This window comes from Chiloscyllium plagiosum, unplaced genomic scaffold, assembly GCF_037043375.1.
Source record: "Chiloscyllium plagiosum isolate Xiang-an unplaced genomic scaffold, Cpla_swu_hap1 HiC_scaffold_22, whole genome shotgun sequence".
In the NCBI taxonomy this organism is placed as follows: Eukaryota; Metazoa; Chordata; class Chondrichthyes; order Orectolobiformes; family Hemiscylliidae; genus Chiloscyllium; species Chiloscyllium plagiosum.
The window spans coordinates 32,258,546-32,286,459 of NW_028270160.1; the positions used below are offsets into that span (position 1 = coordinate 32,258,546).

The following is a 27,914-nucleotide window of genomic DNA, read 5'->3' on the forward strand; positions in this document are numbered from 1 at the left end:
AGTGCTTTCATATGTATTTAAACAGAAACAGAGATTAATGAGCAAATTTGTTGTTCCTGAAGAAGGGCTTATGCCCGAAACGTCGATTCTCCTGTTCCTCGGATGCTGCCTGGCCTGCTGTGTTTTACCAGCACCACATTTTTCAAATTTGTTGTTTAGGCAAGTATGCTTATTTTCTTGCATTCCATAAGAGTTTAGTTTATGGTTAACAGATTTAGATTCATTGAGCTTATTGTAGAAAACCAGGCAGTACAATTGACAAAGTTTGTGGGAACAGAATGTGGTCAATTATATCAAAACGAAGAGGAAAAGTTTATGTGTTTTGAAATTATGCAAGAAGTGTATTGCAGTGCAGTGGTTTTCACAGCACTGAGTACTGTAAGCACACTTTGTGGGCTAGTGATTTTGGTTACATATATATTGCGTGCTTGCAAGGTTTTAACACCATGGAGTATAATACAATCGTTCTTAACAACAACTCAATATTTCCTCTTTTAGATTTTAACCATATTTAGAACAATAGATTAGATTAGATTAGATTACTTACAGTGTGGAAACAGGCCCTTCGGCCCAACAAGTCCACACCGACCTGCCGAAGCGTAACCCATCCATACCCCTACATTTACCCCTTTACCTAACACTACGGGCAATTTAGCATGGCCAATTCACCTGACTTGCACATCTTTGGACTGTGGGAGGAAACCGGAGCCCCCGGAGGAAACCCACGCAGACACGGGGAGGACGTGCAAACTCCACACAGTCAGTCGCCTGAGGCGGGAATTGAACCCGGGTCTCTGGCACTGCGAGGCAGCAGTGCTAACCACTGTGCCACCGTGCCGCCCACAAAACAGGACCTTCAGCCCAACATGTCCACACGAACCCCCTGAAAAGTAACCCACCCAGATCCATTTCCCTCTGACTAACACTATGGGCAATTCACCTGACCTGGACATCTTTGGATTGTGGGAGGAAACCAGAGCACCCAGAGGAAACCCACGCAGAGAATGTGCAAACTCCACACAGACGCCAGAGGCTGGAATCGAAGCTGGGACCCTGGTGGTGTGAGGCAGCAGTGCTAACCACTGAACCACCGTGCCACCCATACTCAGGGCTCACAGGGAGGGGTAGGCATGTTGTCCTGAAACATGTAAAAAAGTAGTGGCAGATTTTAGGAAAAGCCCATATTCTTTAATGGACATCTTAGACTTTGTTCTGATATTAAAATATGGAGGCAGGAAACCCATGCCAATTGAGTGGTGGAGTGATACAGCAATGACTGGTGAAAAAATGGTGATATAGAGGGTTTCACAGCTGGTCCGTGCCATCACTAGTCCGATGGTACTGCTCACTACAAGAACACACATAACAGCTTATAAAATCATGTAAAGTCATTGTCAACTTTATAGCCAGGTCTGCATAATCATTGCTAGGAAACAGCACCTCTGCCTATAAATGAGGATAAGAGGCTAGCAATGGTTCACTTTCTGGCAAATCTAATACTTCTTCCAAAAATAAAACAAATAAATAAGAATTTCCAAAGCTCAATAGCACAGATATGATATAATATTTTGGGGAGGTTGTGGTATCATTAGACTGGTAATCCAGAGATCCACGATAATGCTCTTTCAATGTTGGTTTCAATTCCATTGTGACAGATGATGAAATCTGTATTGATTGAAAATCTGGAATTAAAACTGTCATAAAACTTCATCTGATTCAGTCATGCTCTTAAAAAAAGGAAATTATTCATCCTTACCTGGTCTGGCTTACATGAGAATCATGACACACAGCAATGTGGTTGACTCTGAAGCGGCCCTGGCAAGCTAATCAGTTCAAGGCACAATTAGGGACAGGCAATAAGACCCATAGCCCATGAATGAATTAAAAAACCTAACGTTCCAACATTGGCACAAGACACCCAAATGCAATTAGGAATTTGTATACTTTTTTAAAAAAGCAGCATTCAAACGTAACCTGAAAATACTGTTGCTAATCTTACCCAGCATCCTTAACAGCTACTCCCCTCTAGTAGATATGAATACCCATTTCGCACAGTTGGACCATGGTTAAATATAATACCAGGATATTGCAAGGACAATGCAATAATGCACTCTAACAAGTTACCATTGAGCTCCTTCAAGACTGAACTCATAGGCTGACTCAATGCACCAACAAGGTCATTTCTCAATGAAAGCAAAATCACATCTGTACCTCTGTTCCTTATTTTCCAATTTATTATTCCATCATCATAACGGTAGGTGAGTGATTGAAGCGACAATATACCTTTTAGGAATTTTCTTTCAAATATCCAGAAGTCTAGGAAGAATTTGTCTGTGGAATCCACTGAAGTACAATCCATAACCACTGGAAGTTGATGTTTGACTTGTTTTTGGAAAGGTTCAATTCCTCCACACGCATTTTTGTTTTTATCAAAACAAAACACCAAAAAAAGTGAAAAAAGGCCTATGGCCCTGCAGGTTTTGAGCCATTGCTGAGCTATAGTGTAAATTGACTTTATAAACCACTTGATAACATCTTATGTTGAATTAATTGGCTGGATGGCACAGGTCAAGATACCAAATTCACCCTGCCAAATGTAAAAAATAATTCAGAAAAATATTAGTATTCTCAAATGTATAAAGTCCTTTCAGTATTTGACAAATTAATGGTCTTTATTGCTAAATGTGCCCAAGGAGTTTCAATGAGTTATAATCATATTCTTCCTGATGCAATTTACAAGATAAACTTTGAAAGCCTTTGTTGTGCTGAAGTTTTAACATTTCAGAATAAATTTCTGTCTACTACCACAAAGATGCATTTGAACTTACATTTGTTCAGTTAAACTGTTCTTCAACTTATAAACCACTTGGCAATAGGGGGCACTGTGACATAAACTTTCCTAAATTAGTTGATGACAAATGCAAATAGTATGAGTGTGGACTGAAAAGCAATTCCCAATAAAACCAAGCATAGATTCATTGCATAATATGCAGTGCAAACTTCTGTTTATAACAGTGACTGAGTGTTACATATAAAAGTAGGTTTGCTGTGCACATGGATCCTGAAAATACCGTTTTGCCCAATTCAATTCATGGATGTAAGAATTAATCTTTCATCAGTCTTTGTTTCGTCGAGAAGCAAGTAAACTAAGGCAACTTGATTGTTTGTTTGAGAACAAGGAACAAATGCCGGTCACTATTCTTGACAAATGGGAAATGAAGATAATGGATTTTATAGAACTCAATCATCACAATTGTTAGAGACATTCCTCTTTCACTCCACAACATAAACCAACAGAGAGGGAAGCAATAAAAATAAGTTAAAAATAGTAGCTCTTACATCCATTACTAAACCATAATTATGGCATTTGAATTCCCGGAAGACTAAAGTAGGCACTATTATTGAAACCCCTTAAGTATGTTTAACAGCAATATTTAAACATATTCTGTAAATATTTTGTTTTTACCAAATACATGTGCATAATTGAAAATCCTACAAAGTATTTAAAACCACATGAGGAATTACATTTTTTAAAAAAGTTGTTTACATAAACTCAGGACTTTTGATTTGTTATGACTGTCACCGTGACAAGTATTATGAATCTACATAGCCACGGAAAGTTACATGAGGGCATACAGATAATGTTCATCTTTATAATTATGTTTAAAGTTCAGACATGCCTTCTAATGAATTTTGGACAAGTCTTCAGTTAAAAGTTTAAAAATAAACTTAAAAAAATAACTTTTGAACTTGAACATTAATGCTTTGTTGAACATTCCACAATAGCGAAGAAAGCATTATACAAAACATTTGATATTTTACAGTTTTATGAATTTGGTCTCTATTTTTCCCATAAGAAAGAATCATCATTAAGTAGCAAAGCCAGCTTTTCATTGAATGACCCATAGAAATCCTTGAGAAGCTTCCTGGTTTTTGACAACATAGGTCCAAGGCTTTTGTCTTTAGGCCGCCTGGTATTTGACGCAGGATTGTTAATGATGGCTGCCTCCTGTTGATCAGTCAAACTTCCTGTTGAAAAGTAACAGCAGAGCTTTAGGGAAAAAAAAAACCAATACTAACAACAGCTTTAGATCTTTCCCTCTGAATATGACATTGCTTTCCTTTCCTATCTGTGTATCGTCTTTTTATTTTGCCCCTGATCCTGCCATGATTTTAAGTAAGAGAGAAAATACATTTGGTTGTTAATTTGCATTGGCAGATGAAGGAAAGCAATTTCCTTTTGAATTAAATAACATGGCTCACTGCAGTTACTTGACTGTCAGTTCTTAAACTAATACCTAGTTACTCAGTATTCATTAGAGACCTAAACTGCTAATGATTTAAAACATACCCCTGTAATATCCTATTAATCTGAAGCATAGATTTCCAGTGTTAGATAAAATTCAATTTTGTTTTAAACACTGGGTTATTATGTTCCCAGTACAGTTTTAGACACATTCCTATTTGTACTGGATACCTCTTCAGTGTCCTAGTAAAAATAGCTGCTGAGCATATTCAATTCAAACTGGAAAGTGGGCTCACAGAAAGGCTGATATTTCTGTGAGTCAGTGTTACAAATATTTGTTTGATTCTTGAACTCAATGGTATTTATTGTGAATTTATTGTCAAGACGCAACTAACTAATAAGCATGCTATCAGAACTAAATTATTATTTGAGCCACTTGTAAACTCAGTTAATCCAATCAAATTAACATTCAGAATAAGAGAGGCATTTAGGGTCTGGCACAAGACACGCAGAATGTTCCTATTTCTCCTGGAGTTTGGGAGACAAAGCCATAACAGCAGACTCTCAATATCTGGTATAAAGATAGCTAACTTTAAAATAAATAAACAGTACTGATAACCAGAAGTTAGATTTGTGCCAATTCATCATAACATTCAGAAAAATATTTTGCTCTGAAATGGCTATTATTTTGCTATTAAAGTGTCATCGAATCAGATATATTGCTCTGATTTATCTAATTTGAATGCTTTCAGATGTTGGGTTAACATGTTCCCTGACAACACTACCATAAATAAGACGACAAATAAACAAAAAGTACCTGATTGCTCAGCTGGTACATCTCAGAATTTGGCTCCTTACTCTTCCTTCACCCCAAGCCCATCTTTGGAATATTGTTGGGGACTGTACTCTGCTTTGACTGTCCTATTTGATTTATAAGAAGTTGATTGATTCTTTACTAGGGATAGAGGAAAAGCAGTAGACCATTCAGCCCCCTGATCCTTTTCTGTTGCTTGATTGTTCACTTAACTACATTTATCTTCGGCTGATCTATAGCCCACATTGTGATGAGTAGAGGCCTAGTCCCAGGACATTGCTGCAGGAATTCTTCAGGGTAGATATTTCCAAATCAAACTCTTCAGAAATCCAACATACCCTTCTACAGCAGATGGAACTTGAACCTCAGTTCCTCAGGGTAGTGTCCAAGCCCGAATTATCTTCAGCTATACTAGTAATGACCTTCTCTCCAACATAAGATTCAAAGTCAACATGTTCACTGGTAATTGTGGTGTTTGGCACCATTTGCAACTCCTTATATACTCCTTATGTTTATATGCAGCAACATCTGCACAGCGTTCAGGTTTGGGCAAATAATTGACGAGTGACATATTTGCTACTTAAATTCCAAACAATGACCAACGAGAGAATATTCAGCCATCTCCCCTTAACTTTCAACATCATTACTATCATTGACGACTTCACCATCAACACTCTGGGAGTCACCATTGGCATAGTGGCAGTACAATCTATCATCTAGCAAAACTGTGACCTCTACCACCTACAGCAACAATAGTTACGTGGTCACCATTAATGGTGTTCGTGTTAAAACTCAAATTTGACATTTACCATGGTGGGATTTGCATACCTATCCCCAGAACATTAATCTGTTATTCTAGATTACAGGATTCCCTAATTACCCCTGAGAAGCTTCTAGCAAGGATATCACCTCCTGCAAGTTCTGCTCCATGCCACACTATCCAGACTTGGAACTATATCACTGCTTCTTAACTATCACAGCATTAAAATCCTTGAACTCCTTCCTTAACAATAAAGTGTGGTTATCTATGTACCACATGTATTGCACCCATTCAAGAAGGTAGCTTGCTAGAAGCTTCTCAGGGGTAATTAGGGAATCTTGTAATCTACAATAACAGATTAATGTTCTGGGGATAGGTATGCGAATCCCACCATGGTAAATGTTAAATTTGAGTTTTAACATAAAAGCCCATTAATGATGACCACATAACTATTGTTGTTTGTCATAAAAGTCCATCTGGTTCACGAATATCCTTTAGGGAAAGAAGTCTGACATCCTTTCCTGGTTTGGCCAACATGACTCCAGATCCACAGCAATGTAGTTGACACTTCACTGCCATCTGAAATGGCCAACCAAGCCACTCAGCTTATGAAAATTGCTACAAAGTCCAAACAAAGGAATGAAACCAGACAGAGCATCCAGCATTTATTTGGGCTTGGAAATAACAATGGCAAACTCAATCCAGTGAACCCTGCAAAGTCTTCCTTCCTAACATCTCAGGATTTGTGTCAAAAATCAGCAGAGACAGACTTAGACAGACAACCTCACAGAATCATACCTTACAGACAATATCCCCAGGCATAAACTTGAACACTGCTGCAAATGTGTTGCTGGAACAGCGCAGCAGGTCAGGCAGCATCCAGGGAACAGGAGAATCGACGTTTCGGGCATAAGCCCTTCTTCAGGAAACGTCGATTCTCCTGTTCCCTGGATGCTGCCTGACCTGCTGCGCTGTTCCAGCAACACATTTTCAGCTCTGATCTCCAGCATCTGCAGACCTCACTTTCTCCATAAACTTGAACACTGCCCTACCTACAAGATGGAGCCAGCAGTGGTATACAGTGGGAAGGAGCCATCACTCTTCTGTACACAATTAATGCACTTCTGAACCTAGTATCATCTGTAAACTCAAACATACAAATCTTCATCCAATTATCTAAAATACTAATCTATACAGTGAAATGCTGTATTGATTACTGGTCAAAACCACTTATCTCAACAGCTGAAGTACATTTTCTTCATCATCATCATTCCAGCTCTTATCTCTCAATCAGTTGTTCACTCATGTTGGATGGTTATGCCCAATTCTATGTACTTGCAAGTTTGCTAATCTCTTGTGCAGAATCTTATGAAAATCAAAACAGGTACCCTTCTGCCCAACATTTTTGGCAAAAAGATAAACTAGATTCCACACACACAAATTCACAGCAGCAGTTGGCCATTCACCCCTTCAGCCTGCTCCACAATTTGATAAGAACAAGGCTGATTTTATTGTGACCTCAATTCCTTTCCTGTCTACTCCTCGTAGCTTCTTACTTGTCAAGGCAGTTGAAAAGTGTCAAATTCAATCTTAACAGTGTTCAATGATCCTCCCTCCACTGCTCTTTTGACTCACCCTCCAGAAATCTCTGAGTCATATTTGTTCAAGTGCTCAATACTCTGTCCCTGACGATAGATTCCAATAATGTCCTGATAACTGTCATTAAACTAACGTGTGTGTGTGTGTGTGTACATGCACATGTGTGTGCACATGTGTGTATAGAACATAACAGTGCAGTACTGGTCCTTCGGTCCTCAATGTTGCACGGACCTGTGGAACCAATCTGAAGCCCATCTAACCTACACTATTCAATTCTCATCAATATGCCCATCCAATGACCATTTAAATGCCCTTCCAGTTGGTGAGTCTACTCCTGTTGCAGGCAGTGCGTTCTATGGCCCTGCTATTACTGTGTGTGTTTAAAAAGTGAGCAAAGGATATGTATCATGAAAACTAATACCTTTTGCTTCTCAGTCACCAGCAAAAATGGCCAGACAATCTAGCAGTTCTGTACTTTCGAAGCAAGTATTTAAAACAAGAGCTTCATTGTAATATGCAAAATTACATGGTAAGGGCAGCATGGTGGCTCAGTGGTTAGCACTGCTGCCTCACAGCACCAAGGTCCCAGGTTCGATTCCAGCCTCGGGTGACTGCCTTTGTGGAGTTTGCACATTCTCCCCATGTCTGCATGGGTTTCCTCAGGGTGTTCCGGTTTCCTCCCACACTCCAAAGATGTGCAGGTTAGGTGAATTGGCCATGGGGAAAATGGATCTGGGTGGGCTACTCTGTGAAGGGTCGGTGTGGACTAGTTGGGCCGAGTGTCTGTTTCCACACAGTAGGGAATCTAATCTAAAAGAGAATGGGATGGAGAATGGCCTTCAAACAGGTTGTCATTTAAAAGGCAAATCAATATTCAGGCTACCTTGGGTGTTATTTTCACTTCACTATCCAAGTAAACATAGCGATAGGTGTAAACCAGTTTTAAGTCCCTTCGAAATGTCATTAAATCATTGGCCATCTGTCTATTTGCTGATCTCCAGTGTTTTCCACACATGTTATGAAGCACACTGCTTTAACTAAGCTTTTCTTTGAATTATATTTTATAAACTAATGCTTTTAGCACAGAAATGCAGTTTAATACAAATGCGTACCCAAGTTCAAGAAATCGAAGACCCTGTGCATACTCTTTTTCAAATCAGCAGCATGTTCTTCCAGCCGGAGAATGAGGAATTGGTTTGGATTGTAAACTGTAAACCAGTCCCACAGAAAGACTGCATATAACCCAATTTGCAATCTCACCTAAAGAGAAAAAGAAAGACAATACATTGTTTAGCAATTCCATCCTTTCTCCTCTGTTTACTTTGTGGTCAATCAATTTATGTCCATTGTACAGAATACTTTAAAGTATATAGCCCCATGTAGGGTCATAGAGATGTACAGCACGGAAACAGACCCTTCAGTCCATCTCATCCATGCTGACCAGTTTGGTTATACAGCAGTTTGGTATGATCAGTGCACTAACTTACTGCACCAAGCATGAATGGAGAGTTTCCCCTCTGTAGTTCCCCACAATCGAGAAGATATAACACAAAGGAATAAGATAACAAAGGAAACAAACCCATAGGGTTTTCATGACCTCCTCTTGTAACTTCAGCAAAAACCCTAATGAAATGGTGTGAATCTAGGATTCCAGTAATCTTTTGTTGAAGTTACAGTAACAAGCTGTAAAAAATCCTGACAGAAATATCAGGTTTGGAAAGCTGAGTCAACCCATGCCACTCGACAAAAATCTGGCTGTTGGTCAACTGGAAAGAGAGGCCAAAGAGATGATTCAGATATCTTCTTGATCAGGGAATGGTGCAGTCAGTGGCAAGTTTCAAGATCAGCAACGGTAAAAGGAATAAACGAGACACATGGCTCCATGTCTTAATTACATTCTAATAGGTATCTCAAATGTACTGAAATCAGTATGACTGGTATATTATCCCTCATCTGACCCCAGAGACCTGGGTGAAAACCAAGACAAGACAAATCAAGAAATTATAGATTGGTGACATGAAACAGGGAGGGAAGATTGAGGTCAAGAAAGAATATCCAAAGTTCTCAAATTCTGGCAAAAAATGCAAACTGATGAGAGTAAAAGCCTTGATTTTAACACATTTAAGAGTCAGGCAGGAAAAACTCACACAGTAACTGATTTCTGACATTGGAAAACTTAGCAGAGAAGAGCTGAATGCAGGACAAAGATTGCAGTCATAAATAAAAGAGAAACTTGTAACCAGAAATGAGAAAAGGATTGATTAAAGGCAGTCCAAGAAAACTAGAGAGATACTCATGGAAATGTCTCAGATATGAGATCAGTAATCTGTTTTGGTGGACTTTTTATAAAGGATTTATAGATCCCAAGGGAAAAATTCTGTACATTTCAAAATGTAGCTGAAAATTCCATAAATATTATTTTTTATTAAGCAAACTCTAATGCTCAATCCCTCTCGGAAAAGCATCGGAGGCTGAGGGGTGACCTTATAGAGGTTTACAAAATTATGAGGGGCATGGATAGGATAAATAGACAAAGTCTTTTCCCTGGGTCGGGGAGTTCAGAACTAGAGAACATAGGTTTAGGGTGAGAGGGGAAAGATATAAAAGAGACTTAAGGGGCAACTTTTTCACGCAGAGGGTGGTACATGTATGGAATGAGCTGCCAGAGGATGTGGTAGAGGCTGGTACAATTGCAACATTTAAAAGGCATTTGGATGGGTATATAAATAGGAAGGGTTTGGAGGGATATTGGCCGGGTGCTGGCAGGTGGGACTAGTTTGGGTTGGGATATCTGGTCAGCATGGACGGGTTGGACCAAAGGGTCCGTTTCGTGATGTACATCTGTATGACTCTGTGATTAAGCCACGTTAAAGATGACCCAGGCAATATTTTCCTGCCACAGCATGGAGGTGGTGGAATGGAATAGGAGCAATAAAACTTCATTGACCCAAAGCTACATTATATTCTATTTTGGCATTACCTTCCAGCCAAAATAGTAATGTTTCCAAAACAAAATCTCAGACTTTGGCTATTCCCTAGAACTCAAATACAACAAGTCTTTATGTTACAATAATCCTACAGTTAGATTATAGTTACACGTCAACAGATAAAGTGACCATGAAATCAATACCTCTTCAAACAGCCACTATTTAGAAGGGAATGGAAGGGAAAAAAATGAAAACAAAATACAGAGCATATTGTTTTACAGAAAACTCATGATTACCGTAGAATCATTGTTCAGATTTCAACATTCTTCTGCAGTTCAAATGAGAATTATCATAAAGTGAACCAAATATTTTAAACAAACAGTGTTGGACATTAATTTTATTTTGGTGTAATGTTTAGGTTAAAATAATTTAGACAAAGACATTTGGTTTGAAAATGATGGCCAGAAAGCATTCCTGTTTATGCAACAAGGCTGCCATTTTGCAGGAACAAGTTAAAATTCCCTCAAGGAATGTCAAACTTGGGAAGCTGAGTCAATCCCTACCACTCTGCAAAAATCTGTTGTTGATCAATTGAAAAGAAATAATGACAGAAGGCCAAAGACGAGATGATTCAGATGTCTCCTTGATCAGGAAATGGAACAGTTAGTGGCAAGTTTCAAGATCGGGAACTGTAAAAAGAATAAATAAGACACTAGCTCCATATCTTAATTGCATTCTAAAAGGCATCACAACTGTACTGAATTCAGTATGACTCTTAGTTCATCCCTCATCTGACCCCAAAGACCTTAATGAAAAATCAAGATAAGACGTATCAAAAAAAAATCTTAGACTGGTGATATGAAACAGTGAGGGAAGACTGAAGGCAAGAAAGAATATTCAAAGTTATATTAGTAATAGTTACAGTTATTTGTGTATTCCTAACAGTTCTTTATTTCTAACGACCAAACAACAGATAACCTCAGATTAAATGATGCAAGTATCAGAATAGTTACATTTCTCACTTTGGACTATCTAGAGGAATGTTGGTCGAACTAAATGATTCATTCCAAACCATTTCAAGCAATTCATAGTATCACGTTAAAATGTAAGGTGAAGACATACAGCCCCATAAAGAGTTTGCAGAGCAAATCAACACCAATTACAACATTTTAAATAGTCCACAGTTGGTAAATTCTACAAGCTGGGGAATAAGGTAGTTTAATAAAAAATGAAATGTGCATCAATTGTGTGAATTATGAGTGAATTAGTGAACGCAGAACTTGGACTTATCATTGAAGATAAGGAAAATTAGCCTGTAGATTTAATGGTCCCTTATTTGGATGCCAATGATCCCAAATAGATGCACTTCATTCTTCAGGAAATATATTATTGTAAATAAAACATGGATTGAATTGTATTATGAATTTTCTGCAGTTAATTTCAAGATAGCTAACTCAAAGAAAAACCAGCTACTTTCCATTGCCAGTCCATCAAAGTGATTAAATAGCAGGCACCAAGTTAGTGGAGGGGTATAAGGAGTCTGATTTTGTCCACAACTTAAAGAAGTAAAAATGCACTTTACTGCCAGAGATATTGGAATTTTGCTATCTAATCAAAAATGTTCTGAAAGTTTGACAGTGAAGCCCAAAATTTTCTGCCTTCGTGTCAGTGACCAATGGGATTTTCAAAGAGCAACTTCTGCCTAAAATGTCTGAGGCTACATCAATTAGCAGACAGAAATGAGAATCGTTGGAAGCAGAAACTGAGATATGCTGGAATAATAGAGGTTTCAGATGCAGATAGCATATTTTGAAGTTTTTAGTGCCAGAAACACAATTAAGTCATGGCTTTTTAATTTTAATATAGTGAGAAAAATCAGGTAACGATATTAAAAACATATTGTTTCGTTGGGACTATTTTACATGGCTAGAGATGCTTTAATTAGGATCCTTACTGGCCAGAGAAAACGTATGTGGCCTGGGCTAGATTCTAAAGTGTAAAGTGCATTCTAACACACTCTGTCACTATATCTTCTAAAATCTTTAAACAGTTTCAGCTGGTTATTATTCACTTGTCATCATACATACCTGCTAAAGAATATTTGTAGAGGAAAAGAAATATTATCAGAAATCAATGCAAATGACTAAGAAAATAACTTTAATAGGTAAACAAATCCTGCACTGCCCTCAAGCGAATTATGCTTGAGTTAGAATATAAAACACCTCAGAAGGTTCAGGGCTGAAGAACTGAATGGACATTAGAGCTTCACACATTTTTGAATTATGCCTTCAATGTCACACAAGGCTGATGGCATGAAAGTTCCTTTTAACATTGGAGATAAGGCTCCTAAGGGAAATGACTTTGAGCAGCTTCATCCCAGTTTCAAATGGGCAAGGGTGCTAAATTGCAAATAATGTAATACTTCTTGACACTAACTCAATTGTTACACATGGATGAGAGCTGTGGCAAATAGAGATGTCAATCTAATGCACTATGTAGATCTCTCCCAAGGCTTGAAAGAGTAATTTGCCTTGTATCTCTTCATTCTATACCTCAGCTATGGCTTGATGTTGCCAAGCGCACACAGAGCAGCAGTGGTGGGAGAAGAGTAAAGCAAACCTGGGGGTAAGCAGCAGCAGTGGCTTCCAGATAGACATCGAAGGAGCAGGGCTTCGACTGAGCACACTTAGAGCAGTCGCAGCAGTGGGAACAGAGTAAAGCGAACCTGAAGTCCAGTGGGACAGGAGGAAACCAGATATCACAGTTCAGAGAGTGACATTGGACCAATGGGAGCTGATTGGCAAGTCAGTCCTGGTGGGTATTTCCAAATTATATTAAATTGTGAGTCACAACTTAAGCAAGAGTAGGGACTTGTTTGGTTTATGTATTTCTTTTTAATCTTTACACCTAGGGTCCTTCTCATAAATCAGTATTCCATTTTGGAGGGTGGTGAGGGTGCTGGTTCCTCCAGGGATTGCAGACAGAGCCAAGTTTCTGGCACAACAAGCAGCCTGTCTTTACAGGAGGGGAAGAAGGGTAATGGTAATAGGGGATTTCACAGTCAGGGGAACAGATAGATGCCACCATGGCCATTAACATGACTCCAGGATGGCGTGTTGCCCCCCTAGTGCTAGGCTCCAGGATGTCACTGAAGAACTGCAAGGCATCTGAAGGGAGAGGATGATAAGGTAGAGGTCACGGTTACATGTTGGCACCAATGACAGAGGTAGAAAGAGGAATGAGGTCTTGTATCAAGAATTCAGGGAGCTCGGCAATAGATGAAAAGACAGAACCTTTTAGATTGTTACCTCTGGGTTGTAATTAAAAACAAAATAGGCCCAGTGCCACCTAATGAGCACAGATATAAGAGAATAATGCAGAGGAGTGCATGGCTTAACAGTTGGTGCAGGAGACAGAGTTTTAGTTTTCTGGATCACTGGGGACCATTCCTGGGAAAGGTAGCATCTGTACAAGTGGAATCTGAACCAGAGAATGACTAACATTCTTGGGGGATGGTTTGCTAGTGTTGTTGGGAGGAGTTGTAACTAACTTGGCAGGAGTGGTAGTGGTGGGGGAGTGGGGGGTGGCACAGACTGTTAGCAGAATAAAACCACAGAATCATACAGTAAAACAATCAAGTCAGAGGCTGTATTAATTTTCAAGCGAGTAAAGATGGTCTTTACTTCAACACCAGACGTGCCAGGTAAGATGGTTGAGTTAGGGGTGAGGAGAAAGTGAGGACTGCAGATGCTGGAGAGTCAGAATCGAAAAGTGTGGCAGTGGAAAGGCAGAGCAGGTCTGGCAGCATTCGCGGAGCAGGAGAATCAACGTTTCGAGCATAAGCCAGTTAGGGGTGAGGCAGTATTATTAACTCAACATTCCGGGACATGAATCATTCAGGTGAAACAGAGGAGGGAGTAAAACAGGAGAAGGCATTGCATTATTACTTAATGATTCAGCTACTGCAGTAAGGAGAGATGGTATCTTGGAGGGGGCATCGAATGAAGTTTTGTGGGTAGAGCCGAAGACAAACAAAGTGCTGCCACATTTAAATTGAGAAGCAAATTTCTGCACAATTAAGAGAGATGTGTAAAAATAATAACAAAAAGATCATTACAGGAGATGGTTTCAACTTACCTGACATTAACTGGGATAAACATAGCATTTAGGACTTGGAATGGATTGGATTTTGTGAAGTGTGTGTAAGAGAACTTATTAGATCAATATGTAAAGGGCCCAACAAGGAATAGAGCTGTGCTTGATCTCATTCTGTGGGATGAAAGCAGGCAGGTGTTTGAGGTGGTGCTGGGGAATATTTTAGTGACAGTGATCACAACATGATTCAATTCAAGCTTATTATGGAGAAGTAATATATTAGTGGCAAACAAAAAGTTTTGTGTTGGGGGAAGAGTAGATTTTAGCAAAATAAAGCAGGAACTGGCCAAGAAAGACTGGAAACTGCTACTACTGGAGAAAACTACAAAAGAGCAGTGGGGGAGGGGAGGGGTATTTGAAAAGGAATTGAAGAGGGCACAACTCCAATACGTTTCCTCTAGGATGAAAGGGCTGAATTAACAAGCCGAGAGAACCATGGATGACCAAAGATTTAGATTAGATTTTAGATTAGATTTTTAGATTACATTACAGTGTGGAAACAGGCTCTTCGGCCCAACAAGTCCACACCGACCCGCCGAAGCGCAACCCACCCATACCCCTACATTTACCCCTTACCTAACACTATGGGTAATTTAGCATGGCCAATTCACCAGACCTGCACATCTTTGGACTGTGGGAGGAAACTGGAGCACCCGGAGGAAACCTACGCAGACACGGGGAGAACATGCAAACTCCACACAGTCAGTCGCCTGAGGCGGGAATTGAACCCGGGTCTCTGGCGCTGTAAGGCAGCAGTGCTAACCACTGTGCCACCCACATTATATTCCAGATATAATGAGAAAGAAAAAAAAGACTTTTAGTGGGTACAGGGAGTGTAGGGTGGAATGTAAGAAAGCACTTAGGAAAGCAAAGAGGGGATCTGCGAAAGCTCTGGCTGGTAAAAGTCAGTAAAATCCCAAGATATTTTGGAAATACATCAATGAGAAGCGGATAACCAGGGAAAGAGTAAGGGCCATTAGGGACCAAAAGGTTCAGTCTGTGGTGGAGTCAGAGGATATTGGTAGAGTATTGAACCAATGCTTCACATTCTTCTTCACCCAAGAGAATACGGGTGAAGACATGGATCCTGGCAGAGAGACTATGAGATGCTTGAGCAAATTGACAGAGAAGGACAAGGATTTGAGAGTGTGGTTAGGTTTAAAACAGGACAAACTTCCAGTCCCAGATGAATTGTGACCCAGGATGTTGTGGGAGGCAAGGGAGGAAATTGCATGGGTACTGACCCAAATTTCAAATTCCCCTCTGGCCATGGGGGAGGTGCTAGGGAACTGGACAATAACTAATGTAGTTCCGATACTTAAACAGGGCAGTAGAGATAAGTCAGAGAACTGCAGACCAGTGAGAGGGAAATTATTGGAGAAAATTCTGAAGGCGAGCATCCACTTCCACTTGGAGAGTTAAGGCATGATCAGGGATAGTCAGTGTGGCTTCATCAGAGGGAGGTCATGCCTAACAAATTTGATTGAATTTTTTTGGTGGTGAGCAGGTATGTAGATGAGGGTAGTGCAGGTGATGTATTTTATATGGATTTCAGCAAAGCCTTTAATAAGGTCCCACATAGGAAACTTACCAAGAAGGCAAATGAACGTGGGATACAGAGTAATTTGATAAAGTGGATTCAAAATTGGTTTAGTTGTAGGAGACAGAGGGTGATAACAGAAGGCTGCTTTAGAGACTGGAAGCCCATGTCCAATAACATACTACAGGGATCTGAGCTGGGTCCACTATTATTCAACATTTATATAAACAACATAAATGATTGTGAGGGGGTTGGTTTGTTAAGTTTGAAGTTGACACAAAGATTGATCAGGTGGTTAACAGTGAGGGTGTGTGTCATCATAAAGTTGTAAACAGAATGGTCAAATGGGCAGATGAGTTGCAAATGAAAATTACACTGAAATGTGTGAGGTGATATACTTTGGAAGGAGTAAATTGACAATAAAGTATTCAATGAATGACATGACACTAGAAAGTTCAATGGAACAAAGGGACCTGGTCCATTTGTCCACAGATTTCTGAAGGCACAAGGGCATGTTAGTAGGATGAGGAAGAAGGCATATGGGTCTTTTTCAATCGAAGCATAGATTACAAAACCTGGGAAGTCATATTGGAGTTCTGGCAAACTTTGGTGAGAACACAGCTAGAGTACTGTGTGCAGTTCTAGTCACCACATTACAGGAAGGATGTGACTACACTGGAGGAATGCAGAGGAGATTCATCAGGCTGCTGCCAAGGATGGCAAATTTAAGTTATCAGGAAAGGTTAGATAGACTTGGGCTGTTTTCATTGGAGCAGAGAAGACTAAAGGGTGATCTGATTGAGATCTACAAGATTATGAGGGGCATGGACAGAGAGGCTAAGAAGCAGTTAAAGCATGGAACATTTTGACACTCATTATCATAGAATCATACAGTGCAGAAGAGGCCTTTCAGCCCATCAAGTCTGCATTGACATGTGAAGAAACACCTGACTTCAAAGTAATCCCATTTATCAGCACTTGGCCCATAGCCTTTAATGTTACGATGCACCAAGCCTTCATCCAGGTATTTCTTTTAAAAGAATGTGAGGCAATTTTCCTCTATCAACCTCCCAGGCAGCGCATTCTAGACTGTCAACACCTTCTGGGGACAACATTCCCCTGTTAACCTCTTGCCCTTCACCTTGACCTTGTGTCCCCTCTTTGAAAATCAAAATGACCTGAAAGAGTTATTAAAATCACATGGGGAGAGATATATGGGAGTATGCTGGGATGTACTAATCTGATTATGCATGATGTAGATATAGAAAAGACTGTTCCAACTAAGCAACATCCTTATAGACTTAACCCTCTGAAGTTGGCACAGGTTCAAAAAGAGATTGCATGCTCAAAGACAATATAAATCAAAGTAAGCTGCAGCGAATGGAACTCATCCATAGTAATGGTGCCAAAACTAAATGGTACCCAATGATTACATGTGGACTATCACAAAGTTAATGCAGTTACAAAATCAGATTCATAACGTATTCCAGGTTTGGAAGGTTGGATTGAAAAGGTGGGACAAGTAACATGTTTTTCAAAGTTGGACTTCCTCAGAGTATACTGTATCTTTATTAAAAAGAGTGAAGACAATTTTGGCTTTCATGACGTCGAATAGGCTATACTAGTTTAAAGTCATGCCGTTGGTATGAAAAATGTGCCAGCCACATTTCAAAGATGAACCAATAAAATCAGGATTATCCAATTATGTGAATTTTCACCACACATGGAAGGAATGTTTGGAGAATCTATTGGAATTGTCTGATTGACTTTGGGAGGCAGACATGTGATACACCTGGTTAAGAATGAATTCGCAAAAGCCCAAGTAACATTCCCGGGCCATGTCGTTGGACATGGATAAGTAGCTCCACGGTATGTGAAAACAGAAGTTAGTGGAGGGTTTCCCATACCCCGATGAAGAAGGTAGGACTACAATTCTTGGGATTGAGTGGGTTTTATTGCATATTTGCACTGAGTTTTAGCAGTGAGGTTGCTCCACTGACTGACTTGTTAAAGAAGTGCAGAAAGTTTCAGTAGACACAGGAATGTCCAAAGGAATTTAACAGCCTAAAAGCTATGTTATCCACTGCTCCAATGTTAGCTACACCTAATTATGCAAAGGCATTCAATGTGGCTATTGATGCAAGTGATGTGGATGTCAGTGTTCTATCCTTGCAAGACGATGAGAAGATTGAAAAACCTATTGGGAATTTTTCTAGAAAATTGATTAGTCATCAGGAATATTTCACAATTTAGAAGGAGACATTGCGTTTGGTGTTGGCATTGCAACATTTCGACATTTATATCGCCAATAATGTGGCTGAGACAACTGTATATACTGATCATAACCGCTCAAGGATTTTGGGAAAATTTAAGGATAAAAACTCAGACTGTTTAGATGGAGCTTAGTGTTGTGACCACTCAATTCAAAAATTATATACATTGCAGGACAAGAAAATCTAATTGCAGATGCGTTGTCGTGGTTTTGATGAATTAAAACGGTAGTGTTCCGTGTTGGGAAAACAAAAGGACTGAAATGGACTACAGGAGTGTAATGTTTATGTACTGTAGTGTACTCATAGAGTAGGGTGACAATATTATGGCTTTAAGAGGTGTATTTTGTCCTTTTTTTAAATGAAAAAATGTTGAAACAAGTACTGAGCAGCGAGCTCAAAGCCAATAAAGTAAACAACTTGGGAGGCCTTGGGTTTTTTTTCAAAAGTTCAAACAGCCTGAATTGGTGGGGTCAGGCTCCCACAAAACCAGGATTTTTAGTTTTAGCTTTCAGCCGTTTCCGGGTCTTGAAACTGCATGTGGAAGCTCTCTCTGTTACAACTAAAAGCTGGGTTTCCCTTTCTGCTGCTAGAATTGCATGTAAGATCATCTATTTTACTGAATTTGTCTTTGCCAAGGGTGGGTTTACAGGATGTTACTATATGATAGTAGATAATTAGTAGTAGTTAATATGTATATTATTTTAAGTTTTCAATAGCGTTCCAGTTAAGCCAATTATTTTTAATTTTAATTTTGTCTGTATTTTCACTATAGTGTCAAAATAAAGTATGCTTTGCTTAAAACTGAGTAGTTTGACCAATCAAATTGTATCAGGAACGCAACATCTTACATTAACCTTTACAATAAGAAAACATTGGGGTCGAGACTATCTTCTTAAAATATTTTGAGGGGGTTTGGCCCAGTACATAATAGAGAATAAGTTTATTGTTTGGAATATGTTTTCCAAACTTATTCCAACTGTGACTCCCAATTTAAAGCTTGAAAATTATGAAGGCACTTCAGGGGGAACAGAGAGGTAGTTAATGGCAGCAATGAGCACAGGGGCCTGCCTGCTAAAGTCAGAGCACAACTGTTGGAACTCAGTCAGAGCTGCCGACAGCTGCTGTCAGTTCAGGACTTGGGACCCCAAAATTTCTGCTTGTGACTCTACTTGGGGCCCATCCCCATTTTGGAAAGCCCAGTAGTAGCGGCTTCAATTTTGTTCCAGCATAGGACTGACCAGGAATCGCTCCAGCTCTTAAAGCCATTGGCTTGTGATGGAATAATATACAGATTGATACATAATCAGCTTGCCTTGGCTAAAAGTTCTCCTAAACATCACATCTTGTGGCTCTGGCTCAGAGGCAGTAGGTTGCTGGCCACTATTCCACAAAACCTGCCCCCTTCCTAAAGAATCTCAAAACCAAAATGGAGAAACATGGCACCAAGGTAATTTGAGTGCATATCATGTTTGCTAGCAAGTTGCTGCATTGCATGTAATTAAAACTACTACTAATAATGAACTATCACAGCAATCTAATTAATCACTCATTACCTATAATAATATATCAGAACCATTTACTACCTCCTATCAGTTGTGACCCTTTCAGCTGATGCAACTGGATCTTTAATGCATTGAAAGTATGATTGCTGCAAATTCTAATCAACAAGCTCAGAATTGCAGTGTTTTTCCCAACTATTAACAATTAATTTAGTTGAAAGCCACAAAGTTGCTTCCATACAGCACCATAGAGTGAAATATTCTTCTCCAGTTCTCTGTCCAAAGACATGATTGTCACTCAGTGCCCAGACAGAATGAGCTCTGCACAGCTGGCAATTGGATCCAAACCAGCTGTCTAGCCAACTGATCAACTGGCTTGTACATCCCATCCCCTTACCACATGGTGTGTGAGTTGCTGTGGCAATTGGCACTTTGCACGCATGCTGTTGAGGTTAGCTATAGATTGTTGTGTTTCAGGCTCCAATTTTCACTTGGCTGACAAGAAATTTCACCCACTCTTATCAGCCACTACAGGTGTTGGTTGGAAGAATTTGCAGTTTGACTACATTGTCAAGGCACCTTCCTTGACCATTCAAGTCCTGGAGTGGCAAGTAAATCCAGAGCTTGTAGCTCAGAGGTAGAGACACTTCCCACCTATGCCACAATAGAACTGAAGGCATTATTGTTGGAGGAGTTGCAATTTACATTGTTTTATTAATGCACATCTATTTTGATAGACAGAGGTACTTGCTCTTTAAATGACTGTCACGAAAAAGTACTTACAGGCATGGCAGAGTTCACGGTGCAGTTATATACACAGGATCTAAGAGAAGAGTGCATCAAACATCCATTGAATATTTGCAGTGAATCTTTTACTTTTTCATGAAAGTCCTCGACAGATTTGTTTGCGCTTATGAAGTACAAATAATCAGAATACAGCCTAAAAAAGATGGGAATACGTTATTATAAAAATGCATTAATTGAGTGACTTAACTCCAGTGAAATACTCAGTAAACTGCATGATCAGGTTCGATTCCAGCCTTGGGTGAATGTCTGTGTGGAGTTTGTACATTCTCCCCATGTCTGCATGGGTTTCCTCCCATAGTTCAAAGATGGGTAGGTTAGATGAATTGGCCGTACTAAAATTGCCCATACTGTTCAGGGATGTGTAGGCTAGATGCATTAGTCAGGGGAAATCTAGAGTAATAGGGTCATGGTCTGGGTCTGGGTGGGATACTCTTCCAAGAGTCAGGGTGGACTTGTTGGGCCGAATGTAGGGATTCTATGATTCTACAAAAGCAAGTTTTTTTTCTACCCCATATTATTGCTTTTCCTCAACATGACATTTTAAAACACTAATTTCTTCTGTGGTTACATAATCAATTGAGTAGTTTCAGGCATGAAATAATAAACTTCTTAAACTCCAAATTTTAGCCTAAAGTTTAAAAATGCAACTCGTTTGACATTGCTATTGTATTCCTCTGATATCTTACATAAGCAATAGTTGTTCAAAATGGAAAAAAAGAAGTTTCACCACTAGTATTGCCTTTAATCTCTCCAATAACTATAATCAATTATCTTTTCTCCATATCTGCTGATTGTTTGAAAGGATTTGTGATGATGTTCCTCCTTTAACAAGGTTATGTTGCCCTTGGTTTTCTTTCAGAGAAGTCGTAAAAGACACAGACTATGAAAAGTCTGTGTTTGGATGGGTTTTAGGGCCAGTTTGATTATAGTGAATAGATACTGCCTCAGGCAATAGGTTTTCAAGTTAAAAAAACACTTGTAAAATGAAAGGGGTCTGGCATGGTCCATAACAGATTGAAGTGGAAGAACAAAATATCCTAAAAATGTGTGGAGCTTGTTGTAGAGGGGCTTGATGTTGATTCTAGTAGCACAAGGGAATTGACCTAAGAGCCAGAGAGCTGAATAACAGGATAGCTGAAAGAAAGTAACTGAATGCAGCTTAGTAAATTTAGATTTATTTTAAGCTTGATTGATTAAGATCTTCAGAATTCATTGCTAAGAGCAAAAAACTTGAGGTTGAGGAAAAGGGTTCATAAAATATAATGAAAATTCAGAATGAAGAGTGTTAAAAATTAGTCGTATTCCTTTACAATGACTTGATTTTAATGGTAAAGTAGGTATGCATGTGTGTGCATATGCATTTTGTATGCAAATGCTCTAAGCTAAGTAAGTCCAAACTCTTTACATCCAAAGACTATATCCATTTATAATGAGAATTGGTTGGCCCTTAGCAATTAGATGGCAAAGAAGCAAATTATACAGGTCTTAACTTTTCAGAACATGGATGTAAACAACAGAAGGAAAAAAAAATCGCAGGAGCGATATATTTGAATTACTCAATAAGAATTACTATATGTAGCTATATGTAAAAATTAGCCAAAAAGAAAATAGAACCATAAGTTAACAAAGAAACAACAGAAAACAGGCTTTACTGCTTGGTCAACATTCTTCACAGACGGCATTGATGGGATTCACATGGTAAATGATTTAGTCTGTCCCAAACTGATATGCAATATCTGAGTAGTCCTCGCACATGTGGACTGTAATTGTGTCCTCCTTCCACCCCATTAAAGGGCAATCCCAATAAGCTTTAGCAGATCCTTTGGTAGTTCTATTCCAGTTAAATATTAGAACATTCAACTGTGACCCAAGAATGCTGCAAGATCCAAGGAGATTCATGAAAGACATAACTTCTTGTAATCTCCAGTGTTTTATCAAAGCCAGTGAGTACATCCCATGTATCTAGTCCAAAAGTACAATGTACAACTGCATCTAAAAGGCCATCTCCTCTCACTGTTCTAAACTCTTCATCACCTAACCAAATCAGTATCTCACCAGTTTTCCATTTCCCACCTAATTGACAACACAGTTTTCAAAATACTTGTAATTTTTTTCTAAAAATACTGTCCTAGTCCTCTCAGATTAATAGGAAGTATTGTTTTGTGACTGATGAGGCAATTCATTAGCATTTGGATTTCTCTGACACATATGTACATATCTAGCTTAGAAAAACATCTACCTACATTTTAAGATACCAACTGATTTTTTTATTTGCTGAGTTCCTCAAAGGGGCAGCCCTAACATTTGGCATCAATAATAACTGAAAAAAAAAGCAAGTAGGTCTGGGACTGAAAATGAGCAAGTGTCAATGTTGTATAACTGAAGACCCTGTAGATAAAGATTCCCGGACACAGTTGCAGCTGAGCAAAAAAAAACTTGACACTTAGCCACTTTATATCTGACCTGGTCAAGCATGATGCTAGCAACTGATTGCCAAAGTAGCAAAATTACCCTTAAATGCGGAGACTGGTACTTTCACCTTAGTGGCAAGTATTTACAAAAAATATTTAATGTTAATACCATGAGAATAAAGAAAATCCACACAAATGTTTTAATCAGTGGCTACTTTGGATAGTAATGTAAAGTGACAAGATATTTTGGAACTGGTAGTACAGATTGGGTGTCAGGAACAGTGAGCATATATTAAATTGAGGTCCCAATAGAAATATATGATGTACAATTATAGATGGAATGATAATCTTCCTTTTAGAAATTAAATTGAATGACCAAGTTTTGCTTTAAACTATGGAAATCTCATCAGCACAGACTTTTTTTAAAAAAGAAATTACATTTCTGGTCCAAATTATTTGAATGCAGATACTTGTATTTTTGTTGCTAAGCTTAATCTGGCTAATAATTTTGAATATTGCCAGTACTGGCTGAAAACCTGGAATAACTGCATGAGGAATATTGGATTTTCAGTAAAGTTACTCCTTTGTTATATCAGTGACATTGTTTCAGGAGAGGACCTCCTTTTGCATCGTTTTGCCCCACTTACATTGGTCAGGTGGTACTGCCCACAGACAGTGGCTCCAGTTTCCTCTAAGGAGAAAGTGAGGTCTGCAGATGCTGGAGATCAGAGATGGAAATGTGTTGCTGGAAAAGCGCAGCAGGTCAGGCAGCATCTAGGGAACAGGAGAATCGACGTTTCGGGCATTAGCCCTTCTTCAGGAATGAGGAAAGTTGGTCCAGCAGGCTAAGATAAAAGATAGGGAGGAGGGACTTGGGGGAGGGGCGTCGGAAATGTGATAGGTGGAAAGAGGTCAAGGTGAGGGTGATAGGTCAGACTGGGGTGGGGGCGGAGAGGTCGGGAAGAAGATTGCAGGTTAGGAAGGCGGTGCTGAATTTGATGGATTTGACTGAGACAGGCTGGGGGGAGGGGAAATGAGGAAACTGGTGAAATCCGAGTTCATCCCTTGTGGTTGGAGGGTTCCTAGCCGGAAGATGAGGCGTTCTTCCTCCAACCGTCGTTTTGTTGTGGTCTGACGATGGAGGAGTCCAAAGACCTGCATATCCTTGGTGGAGTGGGAGGGGGAATTGAAATGTTGAGCTACAGGGTGGTTGGGTTGGTTGGTCCGGGTGTCCCAGAGGTGTTCTCTGAAACGCTCCGCAAGTAGCCGGCCTGTCTCCCCAATATAGAGGAGGCCACATCGGGTGCAAAGGATGCAATAGATGATATGTGTGGAGGTACAGGTGAATCTGTGGCGGATATGGAAGTTTCCTTTGGGGCCTTGGAGGGAGGTGAGGGGGGAGGTGTGGGCGCAAGTCTTGCACCTCCTGCGGTTGCAGGGGAAGGTGCCGGGAGTGGAGGTTGGGTTGGTGGGGGGTGTGGATCTGACGAGGGAGTCACGGAGGGAGTGGTCTTTACGGAATGCTGATAGGGGAGGGGAGGGAAATATATCCTTGGTGGTGGGGTCCGTTTGGAGGTGGCGGAAATGACGGCGGATGATGCGCTGTACATGGAGGTTAGTGGGGTGGTAGGGGAGGACCAGTGGGGTTCTGTCCTGGTGGCGGTTGGAGGGGCGGGGTTCAAGGGCGGAGGATCGGGAAGTGGAAGAGATGCGGTGGAGGGCATCGTCGACCATGTCGGGGGGGAAATTGCGGTCCTTGAAGAAGGAGGCCATCTGGGATGTGCGTTTTTGGAACTGGTCCTCCTGGGAGCAGATGCGGCGGAGTCGAAGGAATTGGGAGAATAAGATGGCGTTTTTACAGGGGGCAGGATGGGAGGAGGTGTAGTCCAGGTAGCTGTGGGAGTCGGTTGGTTTGTAGTAGATGTCCGTGTTGATTCGGTCGCCTGAGATAGAAATAGAAAGGTCGAGGAAGGGGAGGGAGGAATCTGAGACTGTACAGGTGAATTTGAGGTCGGGGTGGAAGGTGTTGGTGAAGTGGATGAACTGTTCAACCTCCTCGTGGGAGCACGAGGCGGCGCCGATACAGTCTCAGATTCCTCCCTCCCCTTCCTCGACCTTTCTATTTCTATCTCAGGCGACCGAATCAACACGGACATCTACTACAAACCGACCGACTCCCACAGCTACCTGGACTACACCTCCTCCCATCCTGCCCCCTGTAAAAACGCCATCCCATTCTCCCAATTCCTTCGACTCCGCCGCATCTGCTCCCAGGAGGACCAGTTCCAAAAACGCACATCCCAGATGGCCTCCTTCTTCAAGGACCGCAATTTCCCCCCCGACGTGGTCAACGATGCCCTCCACCGCATCTCTTCCACTTCCCGATCCTCCGCCCTTGAACCCCGCCCCTCCAACCGCCACCAGGACAGAACCCCACTGGTCCTCACCTACCACCCCACTAACCTCCATGTACAGCGCATCATCCGCTGTCATTTCCGCCACCTCCAAACGGACCCCACCACCAAGGATATATTTCCCTCCCCTCCCCTATCAGCATTCCGTAAAGACCACTCCCTCCGTGACTCCCTCGTCAGATCCACACCCCCCACCAACCCAACCTCCACTCCCGGCACCTTCCCCTGCAACCGCAGGAGATGCAAGACTTGCGCCCACACCTCCCCCCTCACCTCCCTCCAAGGCCCCAAAGGAAACTTCCATATCCGCCACAGATTCACCTGTACCTCCACACACATCATCTATTGCATCCTTTGCACCCGATGTGGCCTCCTCTATATTGGGGAGACAGGCCGCCTACAGCATTTCAGAGAACACCTCTGGGACACCCGGACCAACCAACCCAACCACCCTGTAGCTCAACATTTCAATTCCCCCTCCCACTCCACCAAGGATATGCAGGTCTTTGGACTCCTCCATCGTCAGACCACAACAAAACGACGGTTGGAGGAAGAACGCCTCATCTTCCGGCTAGGAACCCTCCAACCACAAGGGATGAACTCGGATTTCACCAGTTTCCTCATTTCCCCTCCCCCCAGCCTGTCTCAGTCAAATCCATCAAATTCAGCACCGCCTTCTTAACCTGCAATCTTCTTCCGGACCTCTCCGCCCCCACCCCAGTCTGACCTATCACCCTCACCTTGACCTCTTTCCACCTATCACATTTCCGACGCCCCTCCTCCAAGTCCCTCCTCCCTATCTTTTATCTTAGCCTGCTGGACCAACTTTCCTCATTCCTGAAGAAGGGCTAATGCCCGAAACGTCGATTCTCCTGTTCCCTAGATGCTGCCTGACCTGCTGCGCTTTTCCAGCAACACATTTCCATCCCAGTTTCCTCTAAAACCTGCACAAAAATACATTAGGTTTTGGCTGCCACGTTGACTGCAGCTGAAACACTAGCAGTGGCACAGCATTACTTCTGTGCCAAGCCACTGACTTGGATAAATCTCAGAGACAACTAACACAGATTTGCCAATTTCAGATACAGTGGTTACACACCATCTGCTCAATGCCAAATTTCTACCACAGTTCTGGCCTTCGTTCAACTCAAAATCCATAACAGGCTATTACATCTAAAGCACTTCAACAATCATTGCCATAGCAATCCAAAATGTTTGGCACTCCACAAGCAGTCCAAACCACTGTCAATGATGCAATTCCTCCAGATGGCCCTGAGATTTTCTAGGATACTATTCCACAGATACCTTGCCCAAAAGTTGGAAAGAACCTGAAAACTGGAATCAATTTACAGAGGAATTTAATGGCAGAGCTCCAGACAATCCTCATGCGATATCCACAAACCAACTAAAGTTCATTCAGATGCATCGACTCTGCTTGATTTTCCTTCTCTCCCTCAAAATGTTGAGATTCACATAAGGATTCCAAAATCATCACAACTAAGATTAGTCAACTCAGCAAAGAATCAGGCTTTAGGATTTTGTAAGATGTCAGATTCAATATCATGCACATATTTATCCACTAACACTTTTAAAGCCCAGCACTTGGAGTTTAAGTAATAACAGGTCAAAAAATATTTATTCCAGAATCTTTTAGCCTACTCTTGATAAAGCATTTATTTTTGTATTGATTCAATCATTTGAATTAAGCAATGTAGTCGTTAGTTCTTGAAAAGGTCAACTTTGTTAAAAGTGAACTAAAATGTTTATGCACTGTTTGTTACGGGGAATCTGTTTCAGTTTACATTCATTTCTTCCTACTATTCAAACAGTATCCTGAGTCACACAAATGTTGAATTACACATGAAAACATCAGGATATAGCAGAAACATTAGGCAGCATGGAAATTAGGCGGTAAGCACGATTTAGAACAGTCATTAACACACAGGTATAACGCTTTGCAAGACCTCAGGTTTCCTAACGGTTTGGCAATAAAACACAGGCAATGAACAAAGGCTGCAAACTAACCTCTCAACAGGGTCCCTCAGCATAACAATAAGTTTAGCAGATGGCAGAACTGCATGAAGGAAGTCCTGAATTAAATATGGTGGTTCACCATCAGCAGTGCGATGATAGAAATTCTGCCAAGCATTATTATCCCACATTGTGGAAGCACTTGCCTCACCTAAAAAGAAATGTATTTTTTTCAATAAATAATGAAATTAAGTGGATGCAAATCGCATATGCAACTCGCCATTAAATCTCAGCTCTGCCGAGATCGTAACATAATGAGAGACCTAACAATGAACTTGTTCCCTGCTCTCTTTGATTAGGATTGATGCAAGGCCTGGGAGACAAAGAGGAGAAAGGGAACAAAATGTGCTTTAAAAAAGAAATCAGGTACAGACAAATGAAATTTTGACAGCTGCTTTTACTTAGAATGACTTTCATGTGGTAATCCAGTAAAAGATC

At 40.6% G+C, this 27,914-nt stretch overlaps 1 protein-coding gene across 2 annotated transcripts in view; it reads right to left on the bottom strand.

Moving 5' to 3' along the window:
* Positions 1-2,654: 2,654 nt before the first annotated feature.
* LOC122561159 (carbohydrate sulfotransferase 15-like) overlaps positions 2,655-27,914 on the bottom strand; it is an 82,669-nt gene continuing 57,409 nt past the window's right edge. For both annotated transcript variants that reach the window (XM_043712655.2, XM_043712658.2), the window contains exons 5-8: positions 27,471-27,627; positions 20,597-20,753; positions 8,532-8,679; positions 2,655-4,029 (exon numbers count right to left, since the gene is read on the bottom strand). In XM_043712655.2, coding sequence (XP_043568590.1) covers positions 3,842-4,029; positions 8,532-8,679; positions 20,597-20,753; positions 27,471-27,627 — 650 coding nt within the window. In that variant the 3' untranslated portion in view covers positions 2,655-3,841. The remainder of the gene's footprint in view (positions 4,030-8,531; positions 8,680-20,596; positions 20,754-27,470; positions 27,628-27,914) is intronic.